The sequence below is a fragment of the Cottoperca gobio genome, chromosome 6 (assembly GCF_900634415.1).
Source record: "Cottoperca gobio chromosome 6, fCotGob3.1, whole genome shotgun sequence".
In the NCBI taxonomy this organism is placed as follows: domain Eukaryota; kingdom Metazoa; phylum Chordata; class Actinopteri; order Perciformes; family Bovichtidae; genus Cottoperca; species Cottoperca gobio.
The window spans coordinates 1905679-1928303 of record NC_041360.1 but is presented as its reverse complement, the minus strand read 5'-3'; the positions used below and the strand labels follow the sequence as shown (position 1 = coordinate 1928303).

At 43.2% G+C, this 22625-nt stretch overlaps 1 protein-coding gene across 6 annotated transcripts in view; it reads left to right on the top strand.

The window, feature by feature from the left end:
• The window catches only part of LOC115009138 (septin-7-like), a 49385-nt gene that overhangs the window by 25465 nt on the left and 1295 nt on the right, over positions 1-22625 (top strand). For 2 of the 6 annotated variants that reach the window (XM_029432925.1, XM_029432924.1), the window contains exons 5-14: positions 1-76; positions 7285-7402; positions 9895-9987; positions 10653-10749; positions 12227-12238; positions 14864-14944; positions 16632-16683; positions 18995-19120; positions 19287-19422; positions 20168-20313. The exon at positions 1-76 is cut by the window's left edge and continues 59 nt beyond it. In XM_029432925.1, coding sequence (XP_029288785.1) covers positions 1-76; positions 7285-7402; positions 9895-9987; positions 10653-10749; positions 12227-12238; positions 14864-14944; positions 16632-16683; positions 18995-19120; positions 19287-19422; positions 20168-20313 — 937 coding nt within the window. The remainder of the gene's footprint in view (positions 77-7284; positions 7403-9894; positions 9988-10652; positions 10750-12226; positions 12239-14863; positions 14945-16631; positions 16684-18994; positions 19121-19286; positions 19423-20167; positions 20314-22625) is intronic. The other 4 variants (XM_029432930.1, XM_029432928.1, XM_029432926.1 and 1 more) reach the window with 3 other exon arrangements.

Sequence of the window (22625 nt, the reverse complement as noted above, 5' to 3'; positions counted from 1 at the left end):
CGAGAGTGAACCGCAGATCCATGCCAGACAACAGAGTCCACTGCTGCCTATACTTCATAGCGCCCTCTGGACACGGGTAGGTCTGCATGAGAGGAGGTGAAGGACAAAATAAGACAATAATGAGATAAATGCTCTAAACATGACACTAAGGCTGTCAGTGTTCTTATAGTTGTGTTCCCCTTCATTTCACTTGTTGCTGCCAAAAGTAAATTTAATCAAATGAATCGTATTAAAGTGAAAGTCGGACAAAACGAGACATTTAAAGACATCACATTGGACTTTGAGGAACTGGAATCCAGCATACACAAAGGAACATTAGTTATATTTCATCCTTACTGACTGTCATCCTTATTAGCTTGAGCTAATAAAGGAAAAATACTATTACTCGAAGCTCGTTTGGACCTTCGTACTGGAGGGAAGATCCGGTCAAGTTCATCGGTGGTGAGATCATTAAGCTTTGCAAACGAGCTAAACATTTATGTTTGCAAGCTGGAGCGTGTCGCTCGTTGTTGACTAAACGCTAGTAGATCTAGCTGTTAATGTATATGGTGTACATTACTGTTTTTTCATTTCAGTTGGTGGAGTGCTCTAGTGCTCAAATCTAACTGGTGGACCGCTAGCAGGAGCTTGCCGTCATTTCAACTGTGGATGTACGGTATCACCTACACTGGTTTTCCTACACTACAAATTGGCAGGCTCACGCTAACCTACAAACAGCATCAGTGAAGGGAGCGCTCTCTCCTCCCCTCTCACTGCGTATACTGTTCCCTGGCCTAGTGTTCTACAAGTTAGCAGTGTGCTAAGAGTAGCTCACGCTAACCTACAGACAGCATCAGTGAAGGGAGTGCTCTCTCATCCCCTCTCACTGCATATACTGCTCCCTGGCCTGGCGTTCTACAAGTTAGCAGTGTGCTCAGAGTTGCTAACGCTATCCTACAAACAGCATCAGTGAAGGGAACGCTCTCCTCCCCTCTCACTGCATTACTGTTCCCTGGCTGGTTCTCCACAAGCAGTGCTCTCGCAGAAAAAAAGCAGCAAAGTTGGTGAGTTTTTTCTTTTCCCGGGAAGACACTGCATGGCGCCATGTTTAGCTCTCCTGGCTGTAACACCTGTATGGCACCTCTTCAACCAGAAGACAGCCATGACCTGTGCCCCTCTTGCCTTGGCCTCGAGCATTTGAGGGAGGGCCTATCTGAGGACCCGTGCGTGAATTGCACCATCATGCCTCGTACGATGAGGGCTGCTAGACTGGCTGAGGTGGAACAGATGAGTGAAGCTGGCGTCCCCTTGGCTGAGCATATGAGTGAAGCTGGCGTCCCCTTGGCTTAGCAGTTGACTCCAACCCAACCTACCCATCCTAGGCGTTGCGCCGCAGAGACTGCGGGTGCTCCGCCCAAGAAGAAGGCTAAGTCTGACAAACTGTCTTCTATGATGGAGATGCTGTCTACCGAGTTGGCCCAGATGAGGTAACTCCTCCAGGCTCTCCATTCAGGTGCTGGTACGGAGAGTGCTGCTCCACCCAATCTAAGAGTCAGGACTGAATTAATTGAGGCCTCGGGGCCAGCTGTCGGTTTTTTTCCCAGTACCAGCTCAGCTACTGGGGAAAAAAAACCGAAGCTCAAGCTTCAGACCCATGGGTGGTTTCCACATTAGCCCAGGGTACAAGCTTCAGTCCCGACGCCGGCCCCCTGCCTTAAGCCGGGTCAAGATGACCATCATAAACGACCCCGCAAGAGCCTTAGCCTTGAACCAGGAGTTATCCACCCTCCTGGCCAAGGGTGCAATTGAGCCTGTGGATCCCCTCTCACAACCCCGGGGGTTCTACTCCGCCTATTTCCTGAAAAAGAAAGGCGGAGGACTCCGAACAATCCTGGACCTAAGAGGACTCAACAAGTCCCTGAAGGTCTTGCCATTTCACATGCTGAGCATAGCAGATGTTCTTCGCATTGTTGCCACGGTGGAATGGTTCACGTCCATCGACCTGAAGGATGCTTACTTTCGTGTCCCTGTTGTGCCTCATCACAGGCAGTTTCTTTGTTTTGCCTTCCAAGGCCATCATTTTCAGTTCAGGGTGCTTCCATTTGGACTTGCTCTCCACACGGGTGTTCACCAGGTGTGTCGCGGCAGCCCTCTTGCCCCTGCAGACTCGGGGCATGAAGATTCTGCCATACCTAGACCACTAGTTGATTTGTGCGCCATCCCGGGCTCAGTTGACCCAGGACACGGCTCTCCTACTCTCTCATGTGGCCCAGCTGAATCTCAAGGTGAACTTGGAGAAGAGTTTTGTGAACCCCTCTCAGAGCCTGACCTTCATTGGTGTTGCTCTGAACACAGTCACTATGAGGGCCTGCCCATCAGCTCAACGCGTGGACGATATCCTTAGACTTCTGCCCCTCTTCCGAGGAGGCAGGTCTTTGCCCTACATCCTGTTTCTCCGCCTCTTGGGCAAACTGGTAGCTGCCTCAGCTGTCGTTCCCTTGGGCTTGTTGTCACTGTGCCCCCTGCAGAGATGGTTGAACGGCCTCCATTTGGACACCAAGTACCACGGACACAAGAGGGTCAGGGTGTCACGTCAGTGCCTCCTTGCTCTATCCCCATGGAGGGAGAGGGCTTATCTGTCAAGAGGCGTGCCCATGGGTTCTGTTCCTTCCCGCAGAGAGACTGTTACCACAGATGCCAGCCTCTCTGGATGGGGGGGGCGGTGTGGCAGAACAGGGCGGCTCGGGGGCAGTGGTCTGCCCAAGACCGTACAGAGCACATAAATGTGCTAGAGCTACAGTCTGTGCACCTAGCGCTCAGGGACTTCCTGCCATACCTGATAGGGAAGCATGTGCTTGTTCGGTCGGACAACACCATGACCGTTTTTTATATAAATCAGGGGGGCATAAAATCCGCACGGTTGCTAGAAGTGTCCCAGGCTCTTCTGACATGGGCTGCCCCTTGCTTGACCAGCCTGCAGGCAACGTATCTACCAGGGTGGCGGAACAATATAGCGGACTTCCTCTCCCGCCACAAACCTGTGGCGGAATGGCGGCTTCATCCAGAGGTGGTGCACAGCATCTGGGGGCTCTTTGGCAAGGCAAAGGTGAATCTTTTTGCCTCGAAGCTGTCAATTCACTGTCCCCTGTGGTTCTCCCTGACGGAGAAGACCAGCCCTCTGGGTCAGGACACTCTGGCTCACACGTGGCCAGACGGTCTCCTCTACGCCTTTCCACCCGTTCCTCTGATTTTACCGACACTTCACAGAGTTCTTTGGCCGGGCCACAGGCTTCTTCTGGTGGCCCTCTTTTGGCCAGCCTGGACTTCTTAAAATGAGCTCTGAGGTTACGCCCCCCCGAGCGCCCCAAGGACTCCTCCATGGGACCTGCCCCTGCTTTTCGACGCCCTATGTCTGCCTCCCTTTGAACCTTTGGACCAGGCAGAGCTAAGGTGGCTGTCGGCAAAAACTGCTTTTCTCCTTGCCATCATTTCAGTGCATTGCTATCAAAGCGTGTAGGGGAGCTACAAGCCTGGTCTGTAAACAATTCATGTTTGAGGTGGAATTCTGATGGCTCCGGTGTCACGCTGTGGCCAAATACAGCGTTCCTCCCTAAGGTATTGGCACACTCACACCTGAATCGGCCTATTCAGTTGGCACAGTTTGACCCCCCCGTAGGAGACTGGGAGGAAAGGCCAAGACTCTTGTGCCCGGTGCGATCCCTCAGAGCTTATACCAGGTATACTGCATTGCATATGACAGTCAGAACAACTTTTTACCTGTCATGGTGGTCCTAGGAAAGGTTACGCTCTCTCAAAGCAGCGCCTGTCCTACTGGATCGTGGATGTAATTTCCCATGCATACAGGGCGAATGACCGTTCTCTGCCGCCCGGAGTAAAGTGCCACTCCACCAGGAGTGTCTCCACATCATGGGCTACCCTGAGAGGTGTGCCCTTGGAGGACATATGTGCTGCGGCCACATGGGCGTCACCAAGCACATTCTCCAGGCTTTACAGGGTCAACGTAGCCACCCCTCATCCGTTGTCCCTCTGCTCCACCTTTATGAGGATTCCTCGGGACTCTGTTGTTATAAGTCATACAGTGTTAAGCATGGATGAAATAGAACGAAAGTTACGTATGTAACTACGGTTCTATGAAACCTGGATGACCGCCAGAATTCTTAGTCACTCGGGATTTTGCGAGAAGATTCTGTAGGACTGATCTCGTCGATGACACCGGATCTTATACATGACCGGGGTCATCCGAGGTCACACTTGACTTTGTTGATACAAATATTCGACCTGTGCACTGTGACTGCCTCTGGCGGTCATTTCAGGATTCATAGAACCGTAGTTGCATACTTAACTTTCGTTTTCATTTGTAGTCGTGTTTCTGGCCACCTGATGGGCTCAGAAGCTGCTAAATGCTCAGTGTGTTCATCAGATAGTCACAGACTCTGTCTGCCTGCCATTTGGTGCTGGTAAATATGCAGAGGATTTGTTAGAGCTTATTTGTTGAAAACAGCTGCCCGCTGTGGCTGGAAACTATACTAATAAAAGCTTGTGAGTAAATAGAAAGGGTAAAGTTATGGGAAGTAAAAAAAAAACTGAATCTCGAAAGACGCTAATACGAGGTTAACTACAGAGTCCGGTGATAATTCTCTATCACTAGAAGCGACCCCTGTCACATAAAAAAAATTATTTGATCTATTGTTAAAAATGAAATACTGATTGAAGAAGTTTTTAAGTTTCTGTAGGCTATAACTTCTTACAGTATCATAGTTCAAACAAGTTAAAGCCAGCATGTTAGAAGCAGCAGTTGGCAAGTATATAAAAGAATACATTAGAATACTGTAAAACTTAGAATATAACAAACTACTACAATTAAAATATAAACGGGTTAACATACTATAGTTGTTTTTTAATAACTAATGGTTCTGATGATGAATTTATATTATATGGACCCAGAGGTGAAATACTGTCCCTTGTTTTAGTGGAGCAGGTGGCTCAGAACTATCACATTATACCTTTTTAAGAGAAAGTCTACCTTTCCATTTAGCTTCCTATCCTCTGCCAGATATGCAAGCTGAGGCTGAAGCGTGTGTGTGTGTGCGTGCGTGCGTGCGTGCGTGCATGCATGTGCCTTAGACAAGCAGTGCCTTAGACAAGCAGGCTGCCGGCAAGTGTTTGTGACCCACAAACGTTATATAACCCATTTCTGCTCATGCTCAGTAGAGTTCTGCTCTCCATCACTGAATCACCCAATCAGAGTGGATCAGCTCACAGAGGCAGGGTTCTCATCTCAGACAAACAATCTCTTCTTCCCTTGTGTGTGTGTGTGTGTGTGTGTGTGTGTGTGTGTGTGTGTGTGTGTGTGTGTGTGTGTGTGTGTGTGTGTGTGTGTGTGTGTGTGTGTGTGTGACCCAAAATCCATCCGTCCACTCGTCCATACATCTGCAGAGATTATGCAAGGTGTCTAAAATTAAATAAATTTAATGGCAGCAGCCAGAAAGTGTTTGAACGTGTTGTTTTCTGTCCTTGAGTAATTTGGCCTCTGTTTTTATTGTTCTGTAATCAATCTTCCCCTTCTGCTATAAAAACATCATTGTAGCTCTGCTTTGAATATCCTCATGCTGCTTCTTATCCACGTTTAGCCGGGGACAAGAATAGGAGCAATACCTGAGACATTTTCAGCCATGCTAGCAGCTTGGCTCAAGGGATAGTAATGCTGTATGTTGGTCTACCACTTGGGTCTGGGCTGAAAAATCTAAACAACTATTTAACGGATTGATATGAAATAGTTGTAGATATTCAGGTCCCATTCAAGATGATAACTTTAACTTCCTCAACATTTCACGAGTGCCATCATTAGGTCAATTATTTCTTCTTAGGTCTTTACTAATGATAATCCCATCAGCCTCAGCTGTACTTTGTTTGGTGCTTATTAGCAAATGTAGCGTGCTAGCACACTAAATTAAATTGAACATATTTTCATGTTAGCATTATCATTATAAGCATGTTAGCATGCTAATATTAGCATTTTGCTTGAAGCAGCACTGTGCAGCGTCACAGAGACTAGCTAGCATGGCTGTAGACCCTTAGACTTCTTTCAACCTCTTTTGCATGCACTGCACGGGAGAAATAATTTAATAACTAATAGAACGTTAGAATAATCTAACTATTTAAAATTGTCTGATTCACAGTGTTTCATAGCTTATTAAACTGATTTCTTTGAGCATAGAAGATGATACTATACATTTAGAAATGTATTTAATTTCTCTGCAAAACTGTGTTCAACTGCAATCTTGACTTTTATTTGACAGCACTCAAATTCAATCCTCTGCAACAGCTGCAGAATGGCATTTTGCATTTTGCATGCTGCGGCTCCAATAGTGAGTCCAACCAGCAGAGGGTGCTGCTAGTTTGGTACATCAGTGTAAAGAGGATTTATGCTTTAACTCCAAAAGGAACAACATTTTGAGATGACAGAAGTGCCTCAACAGTCAGTATCTCAGCAATCTTTAGACCAGACACTGTGACTCCTGTTTTATCTGGGAGTGTATTCACTCCAGGACTCCTCTGATGCTGCATTGTACACCAACCTGACCCCGTTACTATCAAGTTCATAAGCACACTCTGCGAACTAGTGAACCCTGAACAGCTGTTTTGTTGCTCTCTTTGTATTCTGCATTCCTGGAATGAGTTAGTACCTCAACATCCCCTTCATACACACTCACTCCACACACACACAAACACATACAGAACTATGTCCGGACATAGCATGTCATTACTTGAGTATACATTAAGGAAAATAATTGCATTCATATGAGCATGACAGGATACAAGTATTCAACCATGTACAGGAATATTTTTACATAATCTTCTCCCATTATGCACTAAACACTTATTTTCCACAAACACTGCCCACTAACCACACGCCGACACAACTGAATCAGAGTCCCACTTGTCATTCAGACAGAGACTGAGGGCCCATGGGAGTATTACAAAGACAACCCCTCATCAGCCCAGCAAGACAAAACAACCAGTTCTCACCACAGAAGAGGAACCCATGAGACAAAACGTCCTTCACTCGCTTCTGGCTTCATTGTGTCTTTGCTGTTGGTGACCCACTGAACTGCATTAACTTTGAAAAGTCATGCATTTTCTTTAGATTCATTCTCAGAAAAACACTCACACAAAAAGTGGAAAGTGGAATTGATGTGTAGCACAAAGTAATGGACCTCTGTTGACTTCTGTCACTTGTTTTTCTTACGGTTTTCTGTCTGTCTATCTGTCTGTATCCTTTAGTCTGAAGCCGCTCGACATCGAGTTCATGAAGAGACTCCACGACAAAGTCAACGTCATCCCTCTTATTGCAAAAGCCGACACTCTGACCCCAGAAGAGTGCCAACTTTTTAAAAAACAGGTGTGTGTGTCTGTGTCTGTGTCTCTCTCTCATCAGTGGGATAGGCAGTGCTGCTGTGACAGTCCAACTAGAACTTGAATAGATAGAATAATTTGTAGCATATTTGTGTTTTATTTACTTACTGCAAGCAGCATATACATGTCAAGCAATAGTAGACATTTTGGGAAGTACGGGAAGTATTGAGCTAGAACTTGAAGGCAGTTAGCCTAGCTCAGCATAAAGACTGGCAACAAGGGAAATAGCTAGCCTGGCTCTTTCCAAAGTTAAAATATCCTCAAGGTGACATCAGCTGATTGATGGTATCAGCTGGTGTATATAACAGGGAGTTGTCATTAAGACGGCGTCTTTTTTGGTTTGAAGTCATACGTTTTTTTGACTGCTGCGTTACACTCAGAAAAAGTAGATTTAAGTTGTTTTAGTTTTATTGCAAGTTCACCCCATACCTGCTTCACCCGGTAAGAACGACTCTTTGTTTGTAAAAGGAAGAAAAACATAATATGATGGATTCTGAATGAGAGAGAAATAAGTGACAAAACAAAGAAGGCGGTGAACTCTGTGCAATGTTTGAGCGCGTCAACCTAGACGCATTCCAGAAAGGACGGGAAGGAACAAATATGAGGTTTGAAAGGGTCCTCTAATAATCAGGAAAAAATTGTTCCAGTACATAACTCACACAGAATCCACAACGTATTGCTTTAATGTTTTTTTTGTGTGTACAGATTGTTACTTAGTGAGCTGTTGGTACGCATATATTTCTTTACTTTGGACTGAGCTAAGCTGTTTCATCTTTCTTCCATCCTTTATGCTAAGCTACGTTAATCACCTCCTGGTTCCAGCTCCATACTTTATGCATAGACATGAAAGTGGTATCAATAAAACTGCCAGAAAATTAGGGATTAAGGATGGTAACCCTAAAGGAGAAATGTAAATACTTTTTGATCTACATACAGTGTATCTGGAAAGTATTCATACCCCTTCACTTTTTCCACATTTTATTATGTTACAGCCTTATTCCAAAATGGATTAAATACAAAAGTTTTTTCAACATTCTACACACGCATAATGACAAAGTGAAAAAAGTGTTTTAGAATTTTTTGCAAATGTATTAAAAATACACTAAATATCACATGTACATAAGTATTCACACCCTTTACTCAATACTTTGTTGAAGCACCTTTGGCAGCAATTACAGCCTCAAGTCTTTTTGAGTTTGATGCTACAAGCTTGGCACCTATTTTGGGGCAGTTTCTTCCATTCTTCTTTGCAGATCGTCTCAAACTCTGTCAGGTTGGATGGGGACCACCGATGGACGGCCTTTTTCAGGTCTCTCCAGAGATGTTCAGTTGAGTTCAAGTCTGGGCTCTGGCTGGGCCGCTCAAGGACATTCACAGAGTTCTCCCGAAGCCACTCCTGCGTTATTTCGGCCGTGTGCTTAAGATCGGTGTCCTGTTGGAAGGTGAAACGTCGGCCCAGTCTGGGGTCCAGAGCGCTCTGGAGCAGGTTTTCATTCAGGATCTCCCTGTACTTTGCTCCATTCAGCTTTCCGTCGACCCTGACTAGTCTCCCAATCCCTGCCACCGAAAAGAAAAAACACAGCATGATGCTGCCACCACCGTGCTTCACCGTTGGGATGGTATTGCACAGGTGATGAGCAGTGCATTGTTTCCTCCAGACGTGACGTTTAGAATTGAGGCCAAAGGTTCAATCTTAGTTTGATCAGACCAGAGAATCTTGTTTCTCACAGTCTGAGTCCTCCAAGCAGCTTTCATGTGTTTTGCACTGAGCAGTGGATTCCGTCTGGCCACTCTGCCATACAGCCCAGATCCATGGAGTGCTGTAGTGATGGTTGTCCTTCTGGAAGGTTCTCCCATCTCCACAGAGGATCTCTGGAGCTCGGTCAGAGTGACCATCGGGTTCTTGGCCACCTCTCTTACCCAGGCCCTTCTCCCCGATTGCTCAGTTTGGACGGGAAGCCGGTTCTAGGAAGAGTCTTAGTTGTTCCAAACTTCTTCCATGTCAGAATGATGGAGGCCACGGTGTTATTGGGAACCTTTGATGCAGCAGAAATGGTTTTGTAGCCTTCCCCAGCTCTGTGCCTCGACACAATCCTGTCTGAGTTCCACAGGCTTCTTTTGACCTCCTGGTTTGGTTTTTGCACAAACATACATTGTGAACTGTGGGAGCTTACATAGAAAGGTGTGTGTCTTTACAAATCATGTCCAATCAATTTAGTTTACCACAGGTGGACTCCAAACAAGGTGTAGGAACATCTCAACGATGATAAATAGAGATTGGATGCTCCTGAGCTTCATTTCAAGTGTCACAGCAAAGGGTGTGAATACTTAAGTAAATGTGATATTTAAATTTTTCTGTAACATAACAAAATGTGGAAAAAGTGAAGGAGTATGAATACTTTCCGGATGCACTGTATGTATATAGGCCAATAGTGTGTACTTGTTTCCTTTATTCTGATTACTTTCTAACTTCATCAGATAATGAAAGAGATACAGGAGCACAAAATCAAAATTTATGAATTCCCTGACACGGAGGACGACGAGGACAACAAGCTCATCCGAAAGATTAAGGTAAAGGACAACACAATCTTATTGGTATATATATAAAAACTAAATATTGATTTAAGGACTTCTAATTGATCTCAACAGGAAGACAGATTGATAGAGACACACCCAAAGATCAGTCTGTCCTTTGGTCTGTAACCAAGCTCTGCCCCATGTCTTCATGCCTGGCAGCCTCTTTACATCACTGATCATCAGCTTTATAGACAAGCTCATTGAAGAATTGTCACTAGTGCCCCAGTAACTGCTTCCTCTGGCAAGAGCAAGCATGGTATTAACACGGTGCTAGTGTGTTAGTGGTTAGCTTGCCACCCATAGTAATTAATTAACTAGCCTTGCAAGCAGTCCCTATATTACCATGCCTCTAGCTCCACCCTTTTACTCACGCTAGAGGCTTGACACATGGACACTTTTTGCTGTGACTCATTTTAGCGTGACCAGGAGTTTGACTGTAAAATGACTGATAAACATGTTAGCAGACATGAGTATCCCAAGCCAAAGAATCAAACAACTTCCCAAATGAAACTGTGATGTCAGGTATGGTAAGTTGCCAGAGGATGTGACCAATCAATCATTGAAGAACAAAGAAGTCTTTCAAACAGCTGTTAGTAGTGCAACATCCAGAGAGAGCTGGATGCAGTAAAATAAAGTTTCGGGGGTTTTTTTCACTCCAGGAGAAGATGCCACTGGCAGTGGTCGGCAGCAACGTGGTAATCGAGGTGAACGGAAAGAAGGTCAGAGGTCGCCAGTACCCATGGGGCGTGGCGGAAGGTAGGTTCACTCAGGTCCACTACCAGAAAAGAAGGACACTGCTTCCATTCTTTGGCCAAACTAGAAAATGAACCATAAAAGAAGCGTGCACACTTTGAAAGTTCACAAGGGGCAACAATTAAGCTTCTTTTTATTTTGTGTCTGTTTTCAAGATGCACATTTATGTCATTGCACCTTGGTCAGACAATGACAGATGTGAGAGAGAGGCGGACTCATGTTGGCGAACTTTGATGTGTTTGAAATTGTCCAGCAGTCCCAGTATTATTATCATGATGAGTGACGCATGATGTTCCTGAGAGTGTGGGACACGGTGCACGTTTTCTACAATGACCCCTGTATCCACCGAATGTATTCACTACCAGGTAATACAGCCACTTAGAAAAATGTGTTCTTGACTGGAAATGAGTTGATGACCAAATGCACCCTGTTAAAGTAGAAAACAAATACACCTGCTGGAGTTCCATAGGATAAGTCTTGAAAAAGATATTCATCTTAGTAAGAAAAATTATTATATTATATTCATTGGATTTGTAAGTCAAACAAAAGTTGATAGTCACACTGAACCATCACGTTAATAAGGTGGTGCCAAGCCACCAAGTGTGTCCATGGACATTGAGACAATAGTTGAGTGGTACAGCTTTGTACATTTTTACAAATAGTTAGCTGTGTTATGTTTGCATAGAGTTACATTTTAGTTTTTTACCTTCCCATGTCGTGCTGCTGAACGACTTTTGAGGCTTTGAGTCTCAGTTAGCGATACCTGGATGGTTTTTAAGGATCAGTTCTCAATGACTGGCATCTTGCTGCTTCTTCAGTTTTGGAGTGTGTTTTCGTGAATGGAGGGTTAGCAGCAACCATACTTGCACTATTGCGAACTGACCTTTTAAAAGTTGTCCCAAAGCCTCTGGAATAGCTAAGTAATTGAATTTTGCGTTTAGAATATTTGACTACATGGTTGTTACGTGTTCCCAAGGTCAAGAAAGAACCTCCACTTTTAATTAGAATGTTTGCTACTTTTCTTTTATTCAAATTGGGAAATAAATGAGAGCTACATGTTCCAAACGATATTGTTACATTTTGACAAATTTGAAGTTACCTGGCAGTTAATGCATTGTTACCTTATACACCCACTCGTCTTCCCTCAACACAGACTCACTCACATGCACACAGTCCTTTTGGTAGTGTTGGTCTTGACCCTGATAGGGATTCTGGAAAAATGGAGGATCGACATGTCTGTTACTGGATATGTTGTTTAAAGCACTGACTGACCCAAACCAGTGTCACCACTCGCCACAATGAACTGCTGTTGCTCATTCTGGTGTGTTACTCTTCATTAGTTTTTAAAGATGATATACTGTAAGTAGAGTAATATACCTTTGTTGCTCTGTGGTTGACCGTTTATCAGTCTTTCACTTTTTCATTCTTTCTTTTCTCTCTTTTTCTTATTTTTTTGTCTATTCTTTTCCATGACTGACAGAGGGCATTTTTGGTAAACCAAACCATCTTTCACTTTATTTCAGCCTCATTTTCTCCCCTCGTCCTCCTCCTCCGTGTCCCCCAAACTCTCCATCCCTCCTTTCCCTCCACTTTTCTGTTGCTGTGCTGTCTCATCATTAGGCTGATGGTCAAACCAATGCTCGAATCAGACTTGGGCTAAAGTACTAAAAATACACTATTTTGGAAACATTTGAAAACAAAGAAATACATGAACATATTAAAATGTTAAAATATGATATCTTGAAATACAAAAAACATAGACACCAAAACCCTTCATGTGTTCTCAGTAGAGGATTGTCCCCAGTGCTCTTTGCTGAATGAGCCTCTATAGCTTAGAGCTTTATAAGCAGAGTCCAGGAGTGGCAACTATTAATATAGTATATCATCAGATATTTTGAAGAGAAGATTTCAGGAATTCAATGCATCTGATGCTGTGGGGTTTATTTTTTAATGAGATAGTACTTAGACTATACATATGGTATGTTTGTTATGGTAGTGTCCCAATGGCCTGGGCTTATTTGACCAAATACTCCATCCACTGAACAGCAGGGTACATCTCCTATGCTCCATATTGGTGGAAACACTACATTTACATCATTATGTCAGTGGCGCCTCACCAATATATGAGCATGGCTTCTATTATCCACTTATAGTTTCTTCACAGACACATTGGTATAAGTTAGCACCGGAGAGCACTGACAAGTGTTTTTGAAAATGTGGAATGGTACTATATCTCTCTCATTACCTGTATTGGTCAGAAACTCAAGGTATCCTTCTCATAGAAGTGCATCTGTTATGTTAAAAAAGTAAATATCGGTGGATAGTAATTAAATATTTTAACTCTCAAATATTGATATCGGTCAGCAAAAATCCAACTTTCATCACTGTCTCACTCCATAAGTACTTTTTAAGATATTCCTCATGCCTAAGGAATATTTAATTCCTAGTGTTAGTCATCATAGTGACAGCTGTAACCATGGGGCAGAAGAGCTCCCAATCTACCAGAGGGACACATGAATGATTCTGTTTGTTGTCTTTGTTTTTATCACTCAATTTGATAGCCAACCCGTAAGACAGACTCACTGTATGTTTTTAAAGGATAACTCCAGTTTATTACAATGTGGGTCTTTTTTTGATAGCTTTGACTATTATTTCTATCAGTTACTCACTAAAGTACTTACTGAGATGTGGGAACAGGGTGACATCACTTTAGCCAGATTATCTCAAACCGCTTAATGTGGAGGTAAAACTGAAAGTGACCTGATACACACCTGATAGTTACTAATAATCCATCTAAAGCAACAGATCAAACTGTTTGGGTAATAATTCTACCATTTGTCTTTATTTTCTCTTCCAAACATGTTTGGCTGACCTGAGGGTTTGTTGAAAACCTGTCTGATTGCTCGTGTTTCTTGCCTCATCAGACATCTTTTTATTGTCACTGTGTTCGCCAATCTCAGCAATTAACTTGGGGAGTAAAATGTTATTCTTGCTGGTAAGAATGATGGCCATGGTTGTAATAAACAGGTGTTATCCAGCAAGGTGCATTTGATGAGGCTTACTTGACACGTATCACAAACTCTGCCCAGTGTTCTCAGCAGGTTTAAAGCCTTGACATCCTCTCTTGTTGTCCCAGGTCTGATGCTGTGAATAGTCATGGAGAAAACTAAAGGCTGTTTGGTGCTGAAGCTACAGCTGCAAAAGAAATATCACTCTAATGCTAATGTGGTTCCCTTCTTTGCTCCTATGGTATCGCACACTGTTGTACCGTTTGATTTCTGTCCTGCTTCACCACATGATTCAACATGTTGACGTGGTTGTGTTGGTGCAGGCTGAGCGCGGTGTACAGGCCTTGCTGTATCACTGGACCAAGGACTGGTATCCACCATCCTAACGCATTGCTTATAGATTTAATATAGGCTTATGAGCAGTTAATGGGGAGCTAGTGTTTTCCAAAAGGGCATGTAACAGCTTATTTAAATCATCAAGATAATATGTGGTTTGGTATCATGAATTCTCACTCATTAGTATATTTTTAATTTTAACATATAAAGATGTTGAAACAGTTGTGTGCTCTTGATTCATTACACCAATGCAGTTCATCATCGTGGCTTAAATACACTATGCTAGATTCAGCGCTTGGGCTCAAAACACCTGATGGACTGAGACAATTTTCCATAAAGTGCATGATTGACAAATATGAAACTAAAATGATTTTAATTTGTTTTAAAGACCCTGGAGTATGCATCAGGTATTTTCTGCCATTCATCAACATATAAGATCTGTATACTATAACTTACAACCTTCTTTTTTTTTTCCTATGACCCCCTTAGCTTCTCCACGTTTTCCCTCATTGAGACTTGCACCCCCAGCTGGTCATGCATAGTTCCTAATATAACACCCCCTCCAACCACCACAACCCCTACTCTCTTAAGTCAGCTTGGACATATGCAGGTTATGGTGTTGATCTGGGCTGAATCTGGGCTAAAGCTAGGTCGATTCTGGGCTCGAACCAGGCAAGGTCTGAGCCATAATAAACTCAGCTGCTCCAGACCCAGATTTAGCCCCCGCTGGGCGCAGACAGTAACTGAAAAACCATACCCCTCCCCTCCGTCAGAGCTCCCTCATCTAGAAGAGACAGAAGGTCATTGGCTGGCTTGGGATGCCACGGGGCGGGACTGCTTAAGTTTCATCAATGGTAAGGTGTCCTCCTGATTCCCTGATGATGATTGGCTGCCAGCGAGGTGGAGGCTAACCAATAAGGAGCATCATATTTGATGAAGAGGAGGCTGGAGATCCACCACATGCATCCTGAGCAGCAGTTTATCTGCAGTCCTTTTTCAGAATCCCATCTAACCATGTAACCATGTCTTTTGTTGTTAAGATGAAAACTCACAATCATCTAACTGTACCATGTTGAAATGAGGCCAGTTCTCTTTACTGTTGTCTGACCAAGAACTCTTGTTCGTTCTTAGTCTGTGGCGTCCAACAGTGAAAGGCTGTGATCAGATAGGAGGCTTTTTTCTTGTGCACAAAACCTATCTGTACAACAACGTAGAATGTCAAAGGGCTCACTTGTAGTGCAGAACCAACAGAATTATCACAAAACTTTGCAGTTCCCCTCAACTCTATGAAGCATCTTTCAGCTGGCCGCTCTGTGGCTGCAAATGTACTGTTCAGTCCCACTGGTCTCATCAATGTTGTTTCAGGTTCAATCAGGCTGCTGTTTTCTGTACAGTAGCTGCTAACAGCAGCCAGACACAGTTAGAGCCTAGCTGGTGAACATAGGGGAGCATATAGCAGCTAAAGAGACAGATACTGTATGTTTCTAGGAGTTGGAGGAGATGAGTGAATATTGAACTGGCTTTCATCAGGTAGACAGAAACAAATGAATGTCTGCTGCTTTATAAGCTGATAATATGTCACTGTTGTGTTTACAGGTTATTGCTCTTATCCCAAACATATTTTAATGCTGCTTTGAGGTTGAGCAGTGTTAGAGGGCATTCTCAGCCCACCACACTGATGCCTCAAACATACTCCATGTAGTAGAGCGTGGGTCCTCTCCTCTGCATAAGCATTTACAACATCAGCCACCACTGAAGTATACTTACCTGGTGCACCGTTTACCTTTTTAAGTTTATCAATATTTCAGAGTGATCAGGATGGGTTAGAAGTTGTTGCATATAATTAGGTAACTGTACAAAATAAGTTTTTCTGATATCAAACTGCACAAGACAAGTTTGCAGCAGCATTGTTTTCTGTTGAAGGAGAACAGAATTTTTGTATGAAGCTCCAAAACAATTGTAGGCACAACCTGATAAAAAACTGAATGAAAGCCAATTGCTCCAATAAAACCTTCCTATGTGATCATGGCCTGATGCCCCTCTGCCCTTAGTGCTGTACTACAACTCGTATTGAACAATGCCTCCTTTTACTGTCACTTCTCTCAATATACCCTCCCTTAATAACACATGAATGAGTGAACTTTACATACTGTGGTATGTATGCGTTTGTACCATGAGAGATTAATATCATGAAGTTAAACTTGGTGATGTTTTGCTTCTATTTTTTATATATTACCACTATACATTATATGTGTTATCATGTTATTAACAATACAGTGGTGTTGCTCTTACTCACTAAAAACACAGTAAAAGTAGTTTGTGCCAGAGAGAGACCCAGCAGCTGACAGCTATTTGCACAGTTAATCTGGTTCATTTGGTTCATTGTCGTTATTTAGCACCTGTAAGACAGTTAGTCAGTTTCCCTTGAGACCAGATAATGATTATTCTGATTATTACTTGAGAAGTGTTCATGTGTAGTAATTTAGATATGTGTCTCTCTCCCTCCCTCTCTGTTTTCCTCTCTCTCCCTGTGTGCTTCAGTGGAGAATGGGGAACACTGCGACTTTACTGTGTTACGCAACATGCTGATCAGGTGAGACAGTGTTCTGCTCAACATTTATGTCCCAATCGTAAAGCAACTACAGGCAACTTTAATTTTGTGTTGATTTTGGCGGTCCCTGTTGACCAAAGCAGTGGTGTTTCCATGTGCAGCACCGCCTCCTGTCGTGAAGATCTGGATCTGGATCTGGCTCATACATTTGTTTTGGAAAAGAGTGAGAGAAAGATGCACCTGAGTACAAGATGCGTAGCGATGAGGGAATGCATCTATTGAAGTTTAATAACTACTATGATGATGGTGAAACAAAGTAAACTTTGTTTTAGCCCCCAACATAAATTCATATATTGATGTAAAAACAATTCTCGCAATATATCTTTCATAAATAAAACGAAAGTGACGTATTTAACTACGGTTCTATGAATCCTGGATGACCGCCAGAGGCAGTGCTTAACACTGAATACGTTCCGTCTCGCGCATGTGCAGGTTGAATATTTATATCAACAAAGTCACGTGTGACCTCGGATGACCCCGGTCATGTATAAGATCCGGTGTCATCGACGAGATCAGTCCTACAGAATCTTCTCGCAAAATTCCGAGTGACTAAGAACTCTGGCGGTCATCCAGGATTCATCGATGGCCATGTTTAGCTCTCCCGGCTGTAACACCTGTATGGCTCCCCTTCAACCAGAAGATGGCCATGATCTTTGCCCCTCTTGCCTTGCTCTTGCCTTGCTCTTGCCCCTCGTGCGGTGAGGGCTGCTAGGCTGGCTGAGGTGGAGCAGATGGGTGAAGCTGGTGTCCCCTTGTCTGAGCAGTTGACTCCAGCCCAACTTACCCATGCTAGGCGTCGCGCCACAGAGACTGAGGGTGCTCCGCCCAAGAAGAAGACTAAGTCTGACAAACTGTCTTCTAGGATGGACCTGCTGTCTCCCGAGTTGGCCCAGATGAGGTCACTCCTCCTGGCTCTCCATTAAGGTGCTGGTACGGAGAGTGCTGCTGCACCCACTCCAACGAGGGCTAACTTAATTCCGGAGGAGGATTTTGTCTCGATGGCAGCTTCAGCCACTCAATTTGATGAGGATGCCAAAGTGCTTCTAGAAGCAGGCCTGGCTCCTGTTCCTCGGCTCGTTGCTCCTTGGAGGAGGCAGAAAACACCTCCATGGGACTTTCATTCGCACGGCGCAGGCTCGCCTGCAGCTGGATGTACGGCAGTCAGAATTGATGCCTGCTAGTGCTTTCTTCAGGTGCACTCCGGCACCCACAGTTGAAATGGCGACAAGCTCCTGCTAGCGGTCCACCAGTTAGAATTGAGCGAGAGCACTCTACTAATGAAAACAGCGGCAACAGTAATGTACACCATATCATTTAACAGCTAGATCTACTAGTGTTAGCCAACACAGAGCGTCACGCTCCAGTTGGCAACATACATTTTTAGCTTGTTGCTAAATTTAATGATCTCACCACCGATGAACTTGACCGGAGTCCGCCAGTACAAAGGTCCAAAACCGGTGGCACACAGTTCCCTCTTGGAGTTGCAGCCTCTGGAGGGCGAGTAACCCGCAGCTCTGACCAACGCGGTCACGAGGCTACAAGCGTCAAACTTTTTAAGTAATAGTATACTTCCTGATTAGCTCAAGCTATTGCTCAGAGAGTACTCGCCTGCGTCTTAGCGAGAAGAAATTAAGGACTGATTTCGTCGATGACACCGGATCTTATACATGGCCGGGGTTATCCGAGGTCACACGTGACTTTGTTGATATAAATATTCGACCTGTGCATGCGCGAGACGGAACGTATTCAGTGTTAAGCTTTGAAATAGAACAGACTTACACAGAATATAACTTCAAGAAAAATCTCCTGCTTCCTTTTAACCGGCTAACATACGACTCACCGTGAATCTTTGCCTGTGGAAATGTAAACATGGGCTCTTCTGGTCTGGCATTAGGAACAGAATAACTTTATAGAAAAAGCCAATCTTCTCTCTGACGGTCTCGTTTGCTTATGGAGGTCATATATAGGCATCAATATTAAATTGAGTTTCATAGCCTGTTAAAAAAACTTCTCATCTCATCAAGGCATGTTTATTTCTTACTCATTAAGACCACTAGAGGCTGACAAGTGTATTCTAATGCCCACGTTAGTGTTCAGTAAATGCATTATAGTGTCTCAGAAGCTAATGGAGCAATTGTCATTGTTTTAATATATGTACAATTAATTTGTAGCTTTACCTTGTTCCCTTATAAATAAGCTGCATCTTTCTTCTGGGATTCTCTTCCTTTTTCCTCCCCATCCTCCTGCAGGCTTATTGTATCTGATTCTTCTTCTTCTTCTTCTTCTTCCATAGGACCCATATGCAGGATCTCAAGGACGTCACCAATAACGTCCACTATGAGAATTATCGCAGTAAGAAACTTGCTGCCGTCACCTGTAATGGAGTGGACACTTCCAAGTCCAAGGGACAGCTCACTAAGTACTGCTCAATTACTAAACTACTACTTCCTTCATTTTAATAAAAGAGAACACATGACTTTAGATGTGGAATACTACCATGGCAGCTTGTTGTCACAGCTTTCCTTAAATGTTTACCAAACAAAGTAAAACTAACAATTAATCCATGCCTTTGCTATGATCAACAGGAGTCCCCTGGCACAGATGGAGGAGGAGCGCAGGGAGCATGTGATGAAAATGAAGAAGATGGAGGCAGAAATGGAACAGGTCTTTGAAATGAAGGTTAAGGAGAAGAAGCAGAAACTGAAGGACTCGGAGGCTGAGGTGGGTTTGAGAGAGATGAAAAGTTGTGTTAAAGAACTGATCTGAGCTGTGAAGTATGTGTGATGCCTTTTATATTGTTTCATTGTCACCATTCATGGCGTCCAACATGATGCAATTAATGAACCTCTAAAAGCCAAACGCCTCACCTGCAGCTCTCCACTGTGGCTTTTCACAAGACTTCTCGTTGATCTTTGTTCCAATTAAAGGCTCCAGTGATTTATAGGAAAACATCTCATGTCCCCCAAGTACTGAAGCTGCTAATCCAGGGCAATTCCAGTTGATAACTATTCAGTGTTAAATCTTAATGCAATGCCTATGAACCCATATTTGAGTTTATTAAATTACTAATACATTCTTTATACTTTGGCCACTGAGCATGTTTTTACTGATTGGCTTGCAAGTAATTTCTCTTAACACGGCAGTATAAACAGACATCTATGATGCAGGTGTTAGGCTGAGTCAAAAAAACATTATTTTAACACTATTATTTGCATGAATCTAGGCATTCAAATTGATGGGTTGACTGTAGAATCTTCAGAATTAACATTAGCTAAAGTTAAGCTGCAGTCTACAGATGACCAGCTGCCGGGGAAAGGAAATGTGACTGCACAGAGACATCGATAAACGACAAGATAACAAGATCAAACTCTAGTTAAATAAGTAAATAGACGACTGATAGTGATCACATGTGCTATTGAAGGGAACATACAACTTGAGTGAGTCTATCTAATGTTTTGACCCTCAGCTGGAGCGACGCCACGAACAGATGAAAAGGAACTTGGAGGCGCAGTACAAAGAGCTGGAGGAAAAGAGACGAGTGTTTGAGGATGAGAGGGCCAACTGGGAGGCTCAGCAGAGAATCCTCGAGCAGCAGAAACTGGACGCCTCCAAGTCAGTAACGCTTGCACAGCTGTTTAACTTCTTTTGTTAGGTCTGCAGTATGTGTATATGACAACATGTCCTTTGACAATACTGTTGCCATGATTTTTCTCAAATAAGACATGAACTCTATATTGTTATTGTTGTGGCACATTTCATTTTCAGCAAATTTTTCTTACTTGTTTCCAACATTGAATGACATAATATGCTACCTTCACTGACCTATAAAGGTTACCAGTACGAATTAGGAAGGACCTAATACCAAAAATGTAAAAAACAAAACAATAAATGCCATGTAGTGTACTTCAACATGCACTCCTTTATTTCCGTTAGCATACTGGGTTTTGTCAGGAAGTTAAACGGGTCATAATTCCCTCCCTAATATCTAATTTTATATTGATGTGAAAACATTTTTTCAAACAGGTGAATTTATTCAAAAGAAAACCTGTTTTTACTGAATGGAGTTTGAATGCTTCATAATGTAACAATCAACAAACCTCTGTTAGCGTTAGCTCCGTTATTTAGCCAAGCAGGACTGTGCTGCTCACCGGCTGCTAACAGCTAATGTTAACTAGCTCCCATACCAATTTCAACATGGATTTGTTGTTAACAATGTAGCATTATCAGGGGAAAATAGAGTCTACTGGACACCCCAGAAAGATAGTCTCAAACACATTACCTATCATCCTCGTCTCAATCCCTGAAAACAAGTACCGTCGTGTTGTCAGAATTTTCTGCTTTCTGCTTGGCACTGAAGTTTCAGTTCTCGTGACATCCGTACTACGAATAGCTACAAAATCTTTACTTCAGCTCATTTGGCTCAAAACATTTAGAAATATTGATCGTCACAGTTAATATATCCAGGCTAACACACACCATGAATGTATAAAACATTATAAATTCATACTGTCTACAAAAAGGGGAAAATCTAGTTTGGTCTATATGGTGGAGGTTAATGGAATTACCTGTGTGCTGACACTGACTTTCTAAAGGCCCAGTCAAACATATCCGTATGGCTGAAACGTATGCTGGTGTATACGAAATATCGGCAATACGTTGATATAAATTAAGGGTAAGTTGTGATCGTTTGAAGGACACAGACGATACGCCGAACACGCCAGACATAAGTCCCTGTCACACAGCTCCGTATGGTAGAAACATGCCGGCGTATATGAAAAGTAGCAAAGAATGTGTCCGAGTCCAAATACGTCCGACTTTTCCACAGCGGTGTTGTAGCTGACGTATACATAACGAATACATAACAAATTATTATACGTATGTCAAACATTGTTAGCTTATCACTTACTTATACAAAACTTATCAGAGTGTCTGGCCAACGGAGCTGGAAAAGTGCCATTTGGTTCACGTCATGCTGATGCTGGAGAACGGCTAGAATGTACTCTTGTCCTCTCAGCATCCTCCATGCTCTCTGATGATGGGTTGATGTATTCATCAAGACATGCTGTGAAGAAGTGAGGGTGAGCTACTCACAGGGACCCTATATACTATATTTAAACCCCAATAAGCTCCCAAAACGCTAGCTGTACTGTAGAAACACGTTTAATAAGTTACTCCGTCGTCAGGCATACATTTTAAGTACCTCTAACGTAACGTAATTTATGTGTAACGTCTGCATAACTTATGAAGCACACGTTGGGTACGTCCGATCATTTTGAACACGCTCAAAAAAATTTCACGGCCTCAGCGTTCAACAACGCACCCCAGCGTAACACAGCGAGCTCTTAACGAACACTACTTGTACCTTACCTTATATCAACGTAAACCAGCGTATCGCCAATATTTTGTATACACCATATTTTTGTATACGTTATGCATTCGTTGGGCATTCGTCTGATATGTTTTGTATAAGTAAGTGATACTCTATCAATAGGTCAGACATGCGTATCTGTATATGTTCACTTTTCCGATCCGATGAAAAGTTGGACGTATTTGGACTCTGACAAATTGTGAGCTATTTTTCGTATACATTTCCGCCATACGGATATGTGTGACAGGGCCTTTACAAACACGACAAGAGGAGCAAATATGAAGATTGGATCATCCTGCATCATCTACACCATATGGACCCATATGGGGAAATCCAGTTTTAGTAACAGACACCAAGTCAGGCTGCAGTTTACTAGCCCTGATGTGAGCATGTGTTTATTGATCTTATCTGGTGTACAAATAAATATTTATTATCAGCATTATAAGGCCAGACTGCAGCCGAGCCTCATACAGCTTAGACCATGACGGACAGATAAAGTAGCCTTTAAGATGGCTACACGATTTTCCCAAGGTGCTGTAAAGACCAATAAAGTTTT